Here is an 18,126-nt window from a genome sequence, read left to right on the forward strand (position 1 = left end):
CTCCATAAACATATGGCATGTTAACCTGACAAAATCAAAAAAAAGATAATCCACCTATCCTATTGATTAAATTAAATCTGAGCTAATCCAAACTTCCCTCAGAGTTAGATTAATACGTTACAGAATACTGCAAATACACTGTCGAACTCTGACTTCAGAATCATTAATTTAGATATTTGAAGGTACTGAAAACCAACAATAGTTTATTTATAATCTTATTTAGTATTTGAACTACAAATTCTGGATCTAGAATTGTTTAAAAGATCATGGGTATGTGGATTTTTTTTTTGTATTTTTATACAAGCAATCTTCACAGAATGATTCTGTTTGTAAATATAGAACAAGATGATACATGGAAAATAAAAGATTTAATATAAATCTACCTCTAATACTGCATTCCCTGTCATTACCAGTTGTAAGAGCTCATGAAATAACAGAAAGAGACAAAACAGACTGAATCTCACCACTAGAATTCACCATAAAAACCCCATGTGAAACATAATCCTTACAAAATATCTGAACAGTCCCTTAGAGAATCAAAATCTCCTATGAAAAACATGGTGATGACTAAATTAATGGGCGCAGCATTGTATGTCAAATCGGTGTTTAGAATACACATAATTGTCTCTGTTTTAGATCACAATAGAATTATTTTTTAATAAATAAACCTCTTTAAAGACACTTCTTTTAAACAGTAGGATCAGCCTTGTCCTTTTTGTCATTTGTAAATTTGTGTGTTTTTTTTCCCCCACTCATATTTGTGTCTCTTGTACATTGTCCTTAGAGTTCACTCGCATCAATAATGGTTCATGCACAGAGCTGTGTAGTGAGTTTATCGTGTTTACTGTGGTGGTGTGGTTGAATGGAGCTTTATAAGAGTTATAGTGGTTCATATGCTCATGCTCTATAGCGGGCATGGTCAGGTGACTCTCCACGGCAGTACTCCCCGCGATGTCATCATCTACATTGATTATCTCGATGGTCCTGGTGGGAGCATGTTGATTCTGGTGGTGATGCTGCTTGCGCATTTTGTAAAAAATGATTAACATCACTGCTGCCATCAGTGTGATGGCTACAAAGCAACCAATAATGATCTTTGTGGTTTTCATCACCTCATCCAGGCCAGGCATGAGGTTTCCTCCCGCATCAGTAACAGCGACTGTGACTGGTTTCTCCGTTGACTTTGTGCTCCGAGGCATCAAGGAGGTCGTTACAAATGTGGTATCCCAGTCACTGAAAGGTGTAGGTCTAAATTTGTCATCCGTCGTGTGTACCTGTACAGATGGTTCCATAGTCTCCACAGTGACAGTCGTGAAATAAGTGAAGGTGCTGTTTTCTGTAGCAGTCACGTTTAGCGTAGCTGAAGCCGTCGTATTCCCTGCAGAATTACTCACCAAACACGTATACAACCCCGTGTCCTGGGCGGTCACATTTGTAAAATTTAACGTGCCATCGTTAAGCACGGAAATCCGAACTTTGTATGCTCCGTGAGTCATTATTGTGCCATTTGGAGTAATCCAACTCACTGAGGTCATGGAGGTTGAAGCTCGACATTTTAATTCTGCAGCCATTCCTTCAGTCAGATTGAGGTCTGTAGGAGCCTCTACAATTACTGGAGCATAGCAGTTGAACTTGTTCTGGTCCAGTTCTCCAATATAACTCCCTTTTAAACTAGGGGGTGCATGGCAACGAGCGCAGCATGTGGTGTTGGAGGGCACAATCTCCTTCAGCCACCAGCTCAGCCACAAGATATCACAATTGCAGCTCCATGGGTTGTGATGCAAGTGGACACGCTCAAGATGGTGAAGGGGTGTGAAGAGGTCATGAGGCAGCAAAGTCAGGTTATTGTGCGCCAGGTTTAGCTCTATTAGTGACTGAAGGTCATCAAAGGCATTCCTCTCAATCACCTGGATCTGAGCATGCATCATCCACAATTTCTGCAGGTTAGTCAAACCCTGAAAGGAGCCTGGTCGGATTAGTGAAAGCCGATTCCCTGATAGTTCCAGTTCCTCCAATTTTATCAGAGGTGTGAGGTTTGGGATTTCTCGAAGATTACACATACCGAGGTTCAAATATCTTAAATTTGACAGACCTTCAAAGGCTCTGTCAGAGATGTATTCAAGTCTTTTTAGTTCACCTAAATCTAATCTCCGAAGAGAAGGAACTCGATTGAAAGCATACGATGGTATACTTTCAATTGGATTGTTCCTCAACCACAGTTCCTTCAGTTTGGATAGGTACTCAAAAGCTCCACTAGGAATGGTGGAAAGGCGGTTGTCAAACAGCTCCAGGGTGTTGAGATTTGTCAGGCCATTGAAGGCCCCAACCTCAATCTGTCGGATGTGGTTCTTACTTAACTGTAGAATCTCTAGGTGCCTTAAATGCTTGAAGCTGTCAGCTTTGATGACTTGGATCCCGTTTTCTTGCAGGTTCAGGTAGCGCGTGTTGATGGAGATACTGTCGGGCACTTCCCTCAAATTCCGTCGGGTACAGATCACTTTGCTAAACTGGTTACTACAGGAGCACACAGAAGGGCAGGTCTGAGCTCGGACCAAACCGGCCACCACGAGAAGTTGTAGAGCCAACAGCAGCACAAATAAGGGGTCGAGTATGGCCCTGTTAAACTTTGGACCTATCATCATCTGCTGTGGATGCAATGTCATCTTGTTCAACATTCATACTTTATTGGATGTTTGTTTTCTTGAGTTCAATTTATTACTGTAATCTGAAAAAAAGGGAAAAAAGAGTAATTAGTACTCTGAACCAGCATATCACTAAAGAATTTTATAACCTTATCTCAGGACGCTTTTCCTGTTCAATGCTTTCCCTGCTCAGTGATTTCACAATATACCTGCATTATTTCCCATTGTGAACTGACATTTGAAGCACACTGTACTGCCACAGGTACACAAACAAGGCTTTAAAACTGCAAAAAAAATGTTCCGTCTATTCATTCATTTTATATCTCAGTTTGAAAGACATGACTAGGGTTATTCTCATCCTGGCAGGCAGGGCTCACCCCGCAGAAGTGACCCCTAACATTTTTCTTTTCTGACATGCTCATAACAGCTACAATCATACAATTTCAAGGGATTTTGGCTATATTCTAAGCTTTTAAACTGCAACTAAATAATGCAATACCTTTAAGATTGGAAATGACACTGTGCAAAATTATTGCACAAACACTTTCTGAATTTGTATCAAATTCCTCTGTCATTTTAAGAGAGACATTAACCCATTGCAAAGAAATGCTTTTGTGAGAATACCACATATGGGAGGAATCTGAGACAATGTGTATGATAATATTGCACAACCCAATTTACAGGCTAAAATAAAGAGATAGGATTTAGCATGCAACACTGTTTTGGTTATTAATAAAATTTATGCAAATCTGATCACCATATTTTAAAAAACAATATTAATTGGGCATAAGTTTTACAATGATTTCACAATGATTTACTTTGTGAGGAAAACATTTAGAGCTTTTGGGGGAGAAATTCGGGAGCACCCTGCTTGGAGTGCTAATTTTTGAAAGCTGGAAAAATTAGCGCCAGGAGCTAATGATTCTCAGCTTTCTGTAAATTGGCTGTTAGCACTCCAGGACTTAAGTGGAGCACTAAATCAAGCGGTCCACTTCCTTCCGAGAGTGCAGGCGGGGCGGTAGTGATGCAGCCTTGTGCAATGTCCCATGAAGCGCTGCCGAGATCCAGGCTCCTTCCCTTCCTTAAAGGGAAGGGCCATCACTGCAGGCTCTGCACTGGGACTAGTGAGCTGGCAGCCGCGATCGGGCCCGATCAGCCCCATGCATTCCAGCAGAGTGCCAGGCTGATCGATCACAACCAAAGAGGAATCAAAAAAATTGAAAATAAGCATTTGAACAATTTTTGTATGTACCGCAACAACATCCCCTTTAACTTGTGCCTCCCGATCAATGCCTCCTGCAGCTGTGGTGTTCATCACCCAGCGATGCTGCAGGGGGCAGAACCGAAGTTCGGGTCCGCAGCGCTACTGGGACGATGCACAGGACAATTACGACACGATCTCCGTCCGCAGGAGATCGTGGCGCAATGTGTTACCGCCGCCGCAAACCTCTCAGTCAATTTAGCGGGAGTTGTTCATCTCGCTGCACCCGGTTGGTAAGTCACTATCTCCCCCCGGAGGTGATAACGGGAGGCACAAAGGTGGCCAATTTCTCGGCCTTTGAGTTATATGCTGAAGAAAGCTTCACAATAAATAATTTCTTTTGAGATGGTTATGAAATAAGAAGTGAAATCCAGCACAGACATGATGGGCCGAATGGCTATCTTCTGTGCTGTAAATGTCTATAATTCTATGATTCTCAGTGATGTTATTCACAATCCAACCTTAAGCAAGCACATGCAATTGGGTATGAGTGTGCAGTGGTACTGATACTTTTGCCTTGATGCAAAGTAGTTTCGGTTCCACATAGACACAAAAGTGACATCTAACTCCAGAGTCAAATCTGGAACATAATGTTGGGAGATCACTTGATCACTTTCGGGAGGCCATCTCACACAACACTCAGGCTTGGCAATGTATGCAGTATATCTCAGTGCAGTATCAAGCTGGTTTAAATTGTTCAGGGACCCCCATGGAACTTTATAAATTTCAGCAGAGTCCTTTTTTAATGCTTGGAGAAAGTGTGCGCTCCATTTGCACTTTAAAACATTTAGGGGGCGAAATTGCCCCTTGCCCCATGTGGAGCGCACAATTCGAATTAAATAAAAATTTAGCACCCTGTGAAAGCGGAACCTAAATGACTCGGAATTGGGGTCTTGGTGCATGAATCAATATCGGGTGGTATTGGAAGCACTCTGCACCTCTGCGGGGCGACGGAGGGGCGGAAGCGTACTCAGCGTATGTGCTGCGTAGCGCTGACTCCTCACAACGTCCCTCCCCTTCTCTTAAAGGGGAGGGCCGTTGCGAACTCTGCAGCCGCTTCCGTGGTGCCCACTGTGCCACCAGGGAGAGTTTCGGTCGGGCTAGTGGACCAGCACTCAAGAGGGGGTGCCGGGTTACCTGTTGGCAGCCTGGCCGCACTAGCAACCACCATTGCCGTGCCGACTGCAAAGTTGGTCGACAAAAAAAAATGGTGGCCACGGTGCAAGGCCCTCCCCTTTAAGGGCGGACGGGGCACCCCGGCCACCACAGCTTTGCGACCCGCAATGCTGTCGGTGACATCGCCCCAGGCCAACCTCGCTCTTGCAGGGCAATTTCCCCCACGGGCTGTAAAGTGGTCGGCGTGGGGTGATAAGGGGTCGGCGCGCACGGTGATGATGTTATTGGCGTGTGTGCGGCCACCCGGAGCGAAAACTACGTAGCGCGGCACAATGCAATTTTCGTAGCCGTCATCGCGGCGGTAATTCTGGACGGGTCCATATTGCCCCATTAGCGCCACCCGTAGGCACTGACAGGCTTCTCGGAAAGAGGCAATTTCGGCCCCTTAACATTTAGCAGTGCAATGCTCTCCTAGTGGTGAAAGTGCAATTTAATGCCACGCAACTTAACAGGAGTCTTCCTAGCTGCGAATCACACAATGTATGTGAGACTGGAAGCACAGAGAAATGGAAGCCTTAAAGCAGCCATTTGTTAACAACTTTATATTTATTTTGTAATAATTGCTGACTAAACAGGGTAAAATAGTTATCTTGTAATATGTATCCTAAATCATAGACCTAAAAGTTAAAAAATATATAATTGGCAAGCTTTACATGAAGTGATCGATTTATTCTTTTCTATCTCCTAAACCTGTGTGTTTTATACTCCATGTGACCCAGTTGGTGGGATTCTATGAAACAACTCCAGGTCTTGTTTTATTTCACTACGCATTCCTTTTCTCCCTTCAGTGTTTGCAATTGTGTTCGCCCCAACACTTAACTGTGTCACTACAGCTGGGTCCTTTCCAGCTGACTAACTGTTCTAGCAACAAACACTTTCCAAACATCTGAAGCTGAATGAAGCCAGAACAATAAATATGCTTTTTTGGCTTGTTGTGGTGGGTTCTAGCCCACTTGGTCGCATGATAGAGCGGCCTAATATCAGATCTATCAAAAAACATATCAGACACTTGCACCAGCAAAGATTGCTAAAACAGAGTATTATATGGCCTATATTGAATTCTGCCAGTCCATGCCCACCTGGAGTTAAAAAGAAAATTCTTGCCAATTTTCTCCCCACCTCATATGAAGGCTGACTCCTTGTTGACATGGTTTATAAGGTAGACGTAGAGAAGATGTTTCCATTTGTGGTGGAGTCCAAAACTAGGGGCAATAAATTCAAGATAGTCACTAATAAATTCAATACAGAATTCAAGAGAAACTTCTTTAACCAGAGAGGTTAGAATGTGGAACCCCCCACCAGATGGATTAGTTGAGGTGAATAGCCTTTAAGAGTGTTGTGTATGCAACAACTGTTAGACTGAGTACTGTTTAACTCCAAGAGGTATAACCTTGGCTCTGCTTTATTAAGGCCCAAAGTGACTAATATACAAAATGGCTGGCCTTTTATACTTGGGCTGCACACACGTGCGTGCAGCCCAATGGCCTCCAACAGTGACGCCATCTAGTGGCTAGTGATCCCAAAAGTACATACGTGACAATACCCACCGCTGAGAAATTAACATAGTCTTTTACAAATTGAGACGGTCCAGTGTTTTACGCTTCTAGGTTGACCATCTCAGTTCAACTCCAGCCTTGGGTGAGTGTTCAGAGTCCGTTGTGACTGGTGGCTGGGTGGCTGACCTGGTGGGAGTGGCAATGGCCATGTCAGGGATTGAAAGTCCATTTTCATTGAACATGTCAGTGATTGAAAGTCCCGATTCACTGATGACCACTGAGTCCTCTGATGACTGGGGGTAGGTTGGTTGGTTGTCGATTGTCTCTTTCTCTGACTGTTCCATATATGCCGCAGCTTTGTCTGATCCATATGTTTCCTGCATGTTTGCCCATTTTTGAGCTTGACAATAAATACTTTGTTGCCCTCCTTGGCCATGACAGTACCAGCGATCCACTTTAGAGCAAAGCAGATTAATGGCTTTCTCAAAAGGTCTGTCTTGAGACGCACCCCACACCCAGTTGTTGCCTTTCATTAGCAGCATGTGCAGTGGTTCTAATAAGGTGCTCAATTTAGGTCGGAAATGATCAAAGTAGTTGAGTAGATCCAGGAACGAACGCAGCTCCGTCACATTCTGCGGCTTGGGTGCATTCTTGATGGTCTTGGTTTTCGCGTCCGTGGGCCTGATGCCGTCAGCAGCAATTTTCCTCCCCAGGAATTCGACCTCAGGTACCATGAAGATGCAATTCGAGCATTTCAGTCCGAGTCCCACTTTATCCAGATGATGTAGAACCTCTTCCAGGTTGTTCAAGTGTTCCTCAGAGTCACGACCTGTGACCAGGATGTCAGCTTGGAACACGGTTCTGGGAACAGATGTCAGCAGACTCTCCATGTTCCTCTGAAATATTGCTGCAGCCGAGCGAATTCCAAAAGGGCACCTGTGATAAATAAACAGTCCTTTCTGCGTGTTAATGCACGCAAGTCTCAAACGTCTCGACCAGCTCCTGTGTCATGTAGGCCGACGTCAAGTCCAATTTGGTGAATGACTTCCCCCCCGGCTAGCGTTGCAAACAAGTCATCAGCCTTCGGTAACAGGTACTGATCCTGTTTAGAAACCTTGTTGATCATAGCCTTGTAATCTCCACAGATTCTGACTGTGCCATCACTTTTCAGCACAGGAAAAATGGGGCTGTCCCATTCATTAAATTCAACCGGTGATATGATCCCTTCACACTGGAGTCTGTCCAGTTCGATTTTGACCTTCTCCCTCATCATATACAGAACTGCCCGAGCTTTATTATGGACGGATCTTGCATCCGAGTCCACGTGGATCTGCACCTTGGCTCCTGTGAAGTTGCCGATGCCTGGTTCGAACAGCGAGGGGAACTTGCTCAGTACTTGGGCATATGCATCTTTCTCCGACGACAACACCTTGATGTCGTTCCAATTGCATCTGATTTTTTCAAGCCAGTTCCTGCCGAACAGCTTTGGGCCATTGCCTGGGACAATCTATAACTCGTGACGGTAACTCGTGAACTGCACTGTCATACGGCACTTTAATTGTGGCACTGCCAATTACCGTTATGAGTTCTTTGGTGTATGTGCGCAACTTGCCATTGACTGGACTCAGCCTGGGCCTCACAGCCTTAATATCCCACAGCTTGTCGAATGCCCTCTTGCTCATTATTGATTGAGTCACCTCTGTGTCCAGTTCCATCGATTCCGGCACCCCATTAAATTTCACGTTGATCATTATCGGTTTGCTCTTAGTTAGGAACGAGTACAGTCCATACACTTCCTCCTCTGGTATCTCAGATTGCGAATCCGGATCCGCGCTAGTCTGACCATCATCCTCCACGTGGTGTGTCGCAACTCGCTTGCTCATCTGCGGACACTTGCGCTGGAGATGCCCCACTCTTAGATAGCCTTTGCAACTATACTGCTTAAATCGGCACTGCTGGTGCCGGTAATTTCCCCCACAGCGCCAACACGGAGAAATCGGATGCATTCCCGCTGGTGGACTTTGGGAAGCCACAGGTTTCGTGTATGCAGTTGGGTAGGCCCTGCCATGTGACACTCTGCCGAACGCCGAATCAATCATATTTACAGTACATGCCGAGTTTCGATTTTTCACTGGTATCTGCTTTAAACTTCGATCTGTCGTCGTGCATGACTGAGCGATCGTGATGGCCATGTTCAAGTCCAACGTCTCCACCGCCAGTAGTTTACGTAGGATCACCTTGTGGTTGATGCTGATTATAAAGAAGTCCCGCACCATGTCTGCCAACACAGCCCCGAACTTGCATGGTCCCGCTAGACGTCACAGGTCGGCAACGAATTCCACCGTATTCTGGCCCTCTGGTCGAACGTGTGTGTAAAATCTGTATCTCGAGATGACGATGTCTTTGTCTGGCTTAAGGTGGTTCTGTACGAGTGTACACAATGCTTCATACGTCTTCTCTGTTGAACTCACAGGCAGGAGTAGATTCTTTATCAGACCATAAATTTCTGGACCGCAAACGGTGAGGAACACCGCCCGGCGCCGATCTGCGTCGCCAACCTCCTCCATTTTGTTAGCCACGAAAACTGGCTCAAATGGCTCACAAAGTCTGTCCCATTTTCTCCTTCCACAAATCGCTCCAACAATTCATTTTTGCATGCACAGGTTCTTGTTGCCTTGTCGCCAAATGTTGTGTATGCAATAACTGTTAGACTGAGTACTGTTTAACTCCAAGAGGTATAACCTTGGCTCTGCTTTATTAAGGCCCAAAATGACTAATATACAAAATGGCTGGCCTTTTATACTTGGGCTGCACACACGTGCGTGCAGCCCAATGGCCTCCAACAGTGATGCCATCTGGTGGCTAGTGATCCCAAAAGTACATTCATGACAAAGGGAAAGTTAGATAAGTACATGAGGGGAAAGGTATAGGAGATGCAGATAGGGTTAGATGCAGAAGAGTGGGAGGACACTCATCTGGAGCAGAAACACCGGCATCGACCAGTTGGGTCGAATGGCCTGTCCCTGTGCTGTAAATTCTATGTGGTTCCACAGGCGATGGGTGCTCTCACATGAGTTGCCATTATTCAGGTATGTTGCTTGGCGTGGAATGTCAGCAGGCTATTCACTGATGGAGACTACGTTAATTTGTCCACTTGCTTTATAGAACAGTGACGTGCATCATGTTTGCCAAATAAAAGCAACCAAATTGCTGGCTTGCATGTTGCAGCACTCACCTCACAACAGGTTCAGTTTGACAGCAGGTTTAAGCTTTGAACGGATCTGTTCCTAGCTGATATGTATAATTCCACATGTTCAAGAACATAAGAACATAAGAATTAGGAACAGGAGTAGGCCATCTAGCCCCTCGAGCCTGTTCCGCCATTCAATAAGATCATGGCTGATCTGGTCGTGGACTCAGCTCCACTTACCCGCCCTCTCCCCGTAACCCTTAATTCCCTTATTGGTTAAAAATCTATCTATCTTTGACTTGAAAACATTCAATGAGCTAGCCTCAACTGCTTCCTTGGGCAGAGAATTCCACAGATTCACAACCCTCTGGGAGAAGAAATTCTTTCTCAACTCGGTTTTAAATTGGCTCCTCTGTATTTTGAGGCTGTGCCCCCTAGTTCTAGTCTCCCCTACCAGTGGAAGCAACCTCTCTGCCTCTATCTTGTCTATCTCTTTCATGATTTGAAATGTTTCTATAAGATCACCCCTCATCCTTCTGAACTCCAACTAGTAAAGACCCAGTCTACTCAATCTATCATCATAAGATAACCCCCTCATTTCTGGAATCAGCCTAGTGAATCGTCTCTGTACCCCTTCCAAAGCTAGTATATCCTTCCTTAAGTAAGGTGACCAAAACTGCATGCAGTACTCCAGGTGCCGCCTTACCAATACCTTATACAGTTGCAGCAAGACCTCCCTGCTTTTGTACTCCATCCCTCTCGCAATGAAGGCCAACATTCCATTCACCTTCCTGATTACCTGCTGCACCTGCAAACTAACCTTTTGGGATTCATGCACAAGGACCCCCAGGTCCTTCTGCACCACAGCATGTTGTAATTTCTCCCCATTCAAATAATAATCCCTTTTACTGTTTTTTTTCCCAAGGTGGATGACCTCACACTTTCCGACCTTGTATTCCATCTGCCAAACCTTAGCCCATTCACTTAACCTATCCAAATCTCCTTGCAGCCTCTCTGAGTCCTCTACACAACCCGCTTTCCCACTAATCTTTGTTCATCTGCAAATTTTGTTACACTACACTCTGTCCCCTCTTCCAGGTCATCTATGTATATTGTAAACAGTTGTGGTCCCAGCACTGATCCCTGTGGCACACCACTAACCACTGATTTCCAATCGGAAAAGGACCCATTTATCCCGACTCTCTGCTTTCTGTTCGCCAGCCAATTCTCTATCCATGCTAATACATTTCCTCCGACGCGCGTACCTCTATCTTCTGCAGTAACCTTGTGTGGTACCTTATCGAATGCCTTTTGGAAATCTAAATACACCACATCCATCGGTACACCTCTATCCACCATGCTCGTTATATCCTCAAAGAATTCCAGTAAGTTAGTTAAACATGATTTCCCCTTCATGAAACCAAGCTGTGTCTGCTTGATTGCACTATTCCTATCTAGTGTCCCGCTATTTCTTCCTTAATGATAGTTTCAAGCATTTTCCCCACTACAGATGTTAAACTAACCGGCCTATAGTTACCTGCCTTTTGCCTGCCCCCTTTTTTAAACAGAGGCGTTACATTAGCTGCTTTCCAATCCGCTGGTACCTCCCCAGAGTCCAGAGAATTTTGGTAGATTATAACAAATGCATCTGCTATAACTTCCGCCATCTCTTAATACCCTGGGATGCATTTCATCAGGACCAGGGGACTTGTCTACCTTGAGTCCCATTAGCCTGTCCAGCACTACCCCCCTAGTGATAGTGATTATCTCAAGGTCCTCCCTTCCCACATTCCTGTGGCTTGCAAATTTTGTCATGGTTTTTGTGTCTTCCACTGTGAAGACGGAAGCAAAATAATTGTTTAAGGTCTCAGCGATTTCTACATTTCCCCTTATTAAATCCCCCTTTTCATCTTCTAAGGGACCAACATTTACTTTAGTCACTCTTTTCCGTTTTATATATCTGTAAAAGCTTTTACTATCTGTTTTTATGTTTTGCGCAAGTTTACCTTCGTAATCTATCTTCCCTTTCTTTATTGCTTTTTTAGTCATTCTTTGCTGTTGCTTAAAATGTTCCCAATCCTCTAGTTTCCCACTAACCTTGGCCACCTTATACGCATTGATCTTTGATTTGATACTTTCCTTTATTTCCTTGGTTATCCACGTAGTACAATCTCAGTTTACATAATCCGAAGAGAATTGTACAATAAATTAGAGTAGATCTGTCCTCAGTCTGGTTTTGGCCAGACAGGCTATTTTTAATTTTAATGTAAACTGGGCAGCAAACATCTGGTTTTCTGGAAGACAACTGCTTAAAATATATTGCTCTGCAACCTTAAATTTAACATACACCTTCAAAATAAATGCTGCCAATTGCTTGTGTCTGCTTTTTTGGCCGTTTTATTTGTCTAGTATTGTCAGCTTGGCAGTACAATTTTGAAATCAAACGGATTCAAATTATTCCAACAGCTGGAAAATCGCAAGTGCGTTGAAATAAAGTTCAAGGCCATTAGCAAAGAAAGGAGCAGCTAGACCCAATTATAAAAATACAAGAGAAAGAGTTCAAATAAATATCTTGCAGTATAACGGGGAAACAGAGGAGTGCATACAAAAGTTAATACAAGATATAATACACACATAATGAACAATAAGGAGCCAGACACACTACATCTAAACATGTCTAGCATAAAGACAGGAACTGGGAAATCATTTAAAAGGAAGAGAGATACCCCACTAAAATGAATGTATCCCCATAGCAGTCAAAATCCTAGCATTTCCTACCTAACATTGTTGTGGGAGCACCAACAGCACAAGCATTGCAGTGTTTCAAGAAGTTAGCTTCACACCACCTTCTCAGGGCAGCTTGGGACAGGCAATAAATGTGTCATTGCCTGTGTTACCCACATCCCGAGAACAATATTTCAAAAAAGTAACATTAAGACAACCAATAGTTGAAATACATTTATCTTAATATAATCTTTGAATCCCCCCCCACCCCATCCCCGTCAATCCCTATCCTTGCATCTTCCCCCAAAACCTGCCCTCTGTCCCATTTTCAACTTGGCAATAAGGAAGAACCTTAAATGAGTGGTGAAATAAACCTGCTGAATGTAGCTCGGGCAACATCACCACTTTGGGGGCAGGGGGGTGAAATTTCCTCTGTACATTTTGTGTTGTGATATCACGAGGACATTCTTCATCAATGGGCTATTTGTTTTACTAATACTGCAGGGAGGAAATCATATCTTGGCGATTTCTGTAGTTATAGCAGACTTTTTCGTCGTGCGAAAGTGTGAGAATTGTTGAACTTCTCTGACGAAGGGTCATCAACCTGAAACGTTAACTCTGTTTCTCTCTCCACAGATGCTGCCTGACCCGCTGAGATTTCCAGCAGTTTCTGTTTGTATTTCAGATTCCAGCATCTGCAGTATTTTGCTTTTGTGTTGTTAAACTTCTCGGCTGGCTATCAGGACTTGTGCATAATGTTTTTTTTTGTGAGGCATTGCTGAATAGTCATTCATTTACAAATGCAGAGACTTTTTATTAAATGTAAGCCAGAGCCCATAAAAGAATTGTCAGTTTAATAATGATGTGCTACCTTGGGGAACTCTTGACTGCCAGATAAAAAATTAATTTCAGCGGAATGAACTGCTTTGAAATTTAAATTAGTTTTGTCTTCCTGGTGAGCTAAAAATATTTTGTCAAATGAAACCTTTTTTAGAAAGAAAACTCCATGCAAACAGTTACCAGGGTCAATGCACCAAATTTCACTGCAGGAACTCCATTTTCAATGAGCTCTCAACTTGTCACTTAGCAGAACTTGGAATTAAATGGCGTCCCCAGTAGAATTACATTAGCATTTTTCCGAGCTTGGGCATTACATATTCTCATCAGCCACCAATTCACAATAAAACAAAGAAAGTTCCATGTTAGAGCCAGAGTAGCAGAATTTATTAACTACATTGGCATCAGTAACGGTGATAAAGCTGGTAGCAAGAAATATCTAAGTCAGATTACTCATCATCCTTCACTCCAGTGTCAATATTGAGGAACTCAGCCAGGTTCCTTTCAAATGCAAAGCTTAAACTGCATTCACATAGGTAAATGTTTTAACCCAGGGCATGTGGACAAGTTACTTTTTGTACATGATCACTGTTCGTCATTAGTGCATTGTAAAGTCACATTGCCTTCCAGGGACACACTGAGGAACTGCTATGGCTACTATGTCTAGTGACATTGGCGACCCATTCTTTTCAAAGCATCTATATATATATATATATATATATATATATATTTATATATATTTATTATATATGTGTATATATATACACATATATAATCACACACAAACACACACACACACGTGTATATATATATAGGGACTCGAGCAATTCCTTCTCCACAGTGTTAGTACTGCTACAATTGTGAAGTCATAGCATACCGGAGTAAGCCACTTTCCCTGCTTTATTCTGCTTTGCACCTCGATTGCCCTTACACCGCAAATTGCTTCGTTCAAAATGTGGTGTAAAATCATCCTTCACCTCCCTTTCCTTTTGTATTATTAATATATCACTGTATAATAAAACTTGTTCATAACAGCCAACACTTTTATAAGTCTTGCCCATCATTATAATCACATGAAAAAATACGGTTCAGCCAGACAAAAAATACAAAGTTGCACAGCAAAACCCTTGGGGATAATGGCTCATGAAGGAGAAAACTGGTGGCATTAATGAAAGATCGAGTGACAAGATTTGAATGGGAAAGCACCCCAATTTAAAAAAGAGTTTATAGAAACTATGAACCAAAAAATGACTGGGCATGGGTTTCAAGGTGTAATACTCTTGTTGGCAGCCGGGGCAATTATTAATACAAAAGCAAAATACTGTCTATTCTGGAAATCTGAAATAAAAACAGAATGCGCTGGAAAAAACTCAGCAGGTCAGACAGCTTCTGAGAAGAGAGGAACGAAGTTAACATTTCAGTGAACAGTGAACAACTAAGCACTGTTCTATTCACAACTCCTGATAATGAAGCAGTCCATGCCCGAATCCAGCAAGACATTGATGGCATTTAGGCTGTGGCTGATAAGTGAAGAGTAACATTTGCGCAACGCAAGTGCGCGGCAGTGACTATCTCCCAAGCAAGTGTCTAACCACCAACCCTTATCAGCATTACCATCGCCGAATCCCCCGGCATCAACATCCTCGGTGTCACCATTGACTGGACCAGCCACATAAATATTGTGGCTACAAGAGCAGGTCAGAGGCTGAGTGTTCTGATGGCTAGTGTCTCATCTCCTGACTCCCCAATGCCTTTCCACCATTTGCAAGGCACAAGTCAGGAGTGTGATGGAATATTCTCCACCTGCCTGGATGAGTGCATCTCCAGCAATATAAGAAGATAAGAAATAGAAACAGGCGTAGGCCATTTGGCCCCTCGAGCCCGCCCCGCCATTCAATAAGATAATGGCTGATATGATCTTGGCCTCAACTCCACTTCTCTGCCCGCTACCCATAAACCTTGACTCCCTTATTATTCGAAAATCTGGCTATCTCCACTTTAAATATATTCAATGAGCAACATCCAAGTTTCTCGACACCATCCAGGACAAAGCAGCCTGCACCCAATCCACCACCTTAAACATTCACTCCATCCATCACTGACGTACCGTGGCTGCAGTGCATACCATCTACAAGATGCACAGCAGAACTCGTCAAGACTTATTTGGCAGCACCTCCCAAACCAGCGAACTCTATCGACTAAAAAGACAAGGGTAGCAGGCACATGGGAATATCATCACCTGCAAATTCCCCTCCAAGTTACACACCATCCTGACTTGGAAATATATGATCTTTCCTTCATCGTCGCTGGGTCAAAATGCTGGAACTCCCCACCCCTAACAACACTGTGGGAGTACCATCACCACATGTGTTATATGTGTAAACTTGAATATACCATGTACAGCCACCAGAGGGCTCATCCCCTGGAGTCCCAAAGGATCCTATAATCCCTTAGGAGCACAGGTACTTAAGGAGGCCTCACAGGCTGGAGAGGCACTCTGGAGACCTGCAATAAAAGACTATGGTCACACTTTACTTTGAGCTCACAGTATCCAGTCAGACTCTTTATTCATACATAACAACTGGCGACGAGATACTAATGACGAACACAACGATGCAGAGAACAGTGGGCACCCTGGAGAAATTCTCAGAGGGAGGTGATTGGGAAACCTTCTCGGAGCGACTTGACCAATACTTCATGGCCAATGAGCTGGAAGAAGAAGCGAACGCTGCCAAACAAAGGGCGATTCTCCTCACCGTCTGCAGGGCACCAACATATGGCCTCATGAAAAACCTGCTTGCTCCAGCAAAACCCACAGAGAAATCATATGATGATTTATGCACACACGTCTGGGAGCATCTGAACCCGAAGGAAAGCATTCTGATGGTGAGGTTTTGGTTCTACACCTACAAAAGGTCTGAAGGCCAGGAAGTGGCGAGTTATGTTGCCGAGCTAAGACGCCTTGCAAGACATTGCGAATTTGAAGGACATTTGGAGCACATGCTCAGAGACTTTTTTGTTCTTGGCATTGGCCATGAAATGATACTTCGCAAACTTTTGACTGCAGAGACCCCAACCTTGAGTAATGCCATAGTGATAGCCCAGGTGTTCATTGCCATTAGTGACAATACTAAGCAAATCTCTCAGCACACGAGTGCTGCTACAAGTACTGTGAACAAAGTGATGTTGTTTTCAAATCGCAACGTACAGGGCAGGCCCCACATGCCTGCAGCTGCACGTCCGCATATGTCTCAGAGTCCACCATCAAGGGTGATGATTGCAAAGCCATTAACACCTTGTTGGCGCTGCGGGGGTGATCATCGTTTCCATTCATGCCGCTTCAAAGGGTACGTTTGCAAGGGCTGTGGAACAATGGGACACCTCCAACGGATGTGCAGACGAGCTGAATATCCTGATAATCCTGCAAACCACCATGCTGCAGAGGAGGACAGATCCACGGCGGATCACAACAAATCAGAGCCTCAGAGCGAGGAGGCAGAGGTATATGGGATACACGCATTCACCACAAAGTGACCCCCGATAATGCTGAAGGTTGAACTAAATGGACTCCCGATGTCAATGGAGCTGGACACGGGCTCAAGCCAGTTCATTATGAGCAAAAAGACTTTCGAAAAATTGAGGTGCAGCAAGGCCTCAAGGTCAGTCTTGACGCCAATTCGCACAAGACTGAGAACTTACACAAAGGAACTGATTCCTGTAATCGGCAGTGCTACTGTAAAAGTCTCCTATGATGGAGCGGTGCACAAGTTACCACTCTGGGTAGTACTGGGCGATGGTCCCACGCTGCTCGGCAGGAGCTGGCTGGGAAAGATACGCTGGAACTGGGACGACATCCGAGCGCCCTCGTGTACCCAGGTCTTAAACAAGTTCCCTTCGCTGTTCAAACCAGGCATCGGGAAGTTCCAAGGAACAAAAGTGCAAATCCACCTAATTCCAGGGGCGCGACCCATCCATCACAAGGCGAGAGCAGTACCGTAAATGATGAGAGAAAGGGTAGAGATCAAGTTAGACCGGCTGCAAAGAGAGGGCATCATTTCGCCAATCGAATTCAACGAATGGGCCAATCCGATCGTTCCTGTCCTCAAGGGAGATGGCACCATCAGAATCTGTGGTGATTACAAAGTAATTATCAATCATTTCTCCCTGCGGGACCAATACGCACCACCAAAGGCTGTCGACATTTTTGCTACGCTGGCTGGAAGAAAGACATTCACGAAGCTGGACTTGACCTCGGCCTACTTGATGCAGGAACTGGAAGAAGTATCGAAGGCCCTCACCTGCATCAACACGCACAAAGGTCTCTTCATTTATAATAGATGCCCGTTTGGAATTCGATCAGTGGCGGCGATATTCCAGAGAAACATGGAAAGCCTACTGAAGTCGGTCCCGCGCACGGTGGTCTTCCAGGACGACATCTTGGTTACAGGTCGGGACACAAGCGAGCATCTGCAGAACCTGGAGGAGGTTCTTAGTTGACTCAACCATATGGGGCTCAGGTTAAAATGCCTGAAGTCTGTTTTCCTGGTGCCTGAAGTGGAGTTCCTGGGGAGAAGAATCGCGGCGGACGGCATCAGGCCCACCGATTCGAAGACGGAAGCAATCGAGAACGCACCGAGGCCACAGAACGTGATGGAGCTGCGGTCGTTTCTTTGACTCCTGAACTATTTTGGTTACTTCTTACCGGGTCTCAGCACACTGTTAGAACCACTGCACACCTTACTGCGTAAAAGGAGATGAATGGGTATGGGGCAAGCGCCAAGAAAATGCCTTTGTACAAGC

At 44.4% G+C, this 18,126-nt stretch overlaps 1 protein-coding gene across 7 annotated transcripts in view; it reads right to left on the bottom strand.

Annotated features, from left to right (window-relative positions):
- Positions 1 to 359: 359 nt before the first annotated feature.
- LOC139280134 (leucine-rich repeat-containing protein 4C-like) overlaps positions 360 to 18,126 on the bottom strand; it is a 1,057,670-nt gene continuing 1,039,903 nt past the window's right edge. For all 7 annotated transcript variants that reach the window (XM_070899660.1, XM_070899658.1, XM_070899659.1 and 4 more), the window contains one exon: positions 360 to 2,725. In XM_070899660.1, coding sequence (XP_070755761.1) covers positions 753 to 2,675 — 1,923 coding nt within the window. In that variant the 5' untranslated portion in view covers positions 2,676 to 2,725 and the 3' untranslated portion in view covers positions 360 to 752. The remainder of the gene's footprint in view (positions 2,726 to 18,126) is intronic.

This window comes from Pristiophorus japonicus, chromosome 14 (genome assembly GCF_044704955.1).
Source record: "Pristiophorus japonicus isolate sPriJap1 chromosome 14, sPriJap1.hap1, whole genome shotgun sequence".
Taxonomy (NCBI): Eukaryota; Metazoa; Chordata; class Chondrichthyes; family Pristiophoridae; genus Pristiophorus; species Pristiophorus japonicus.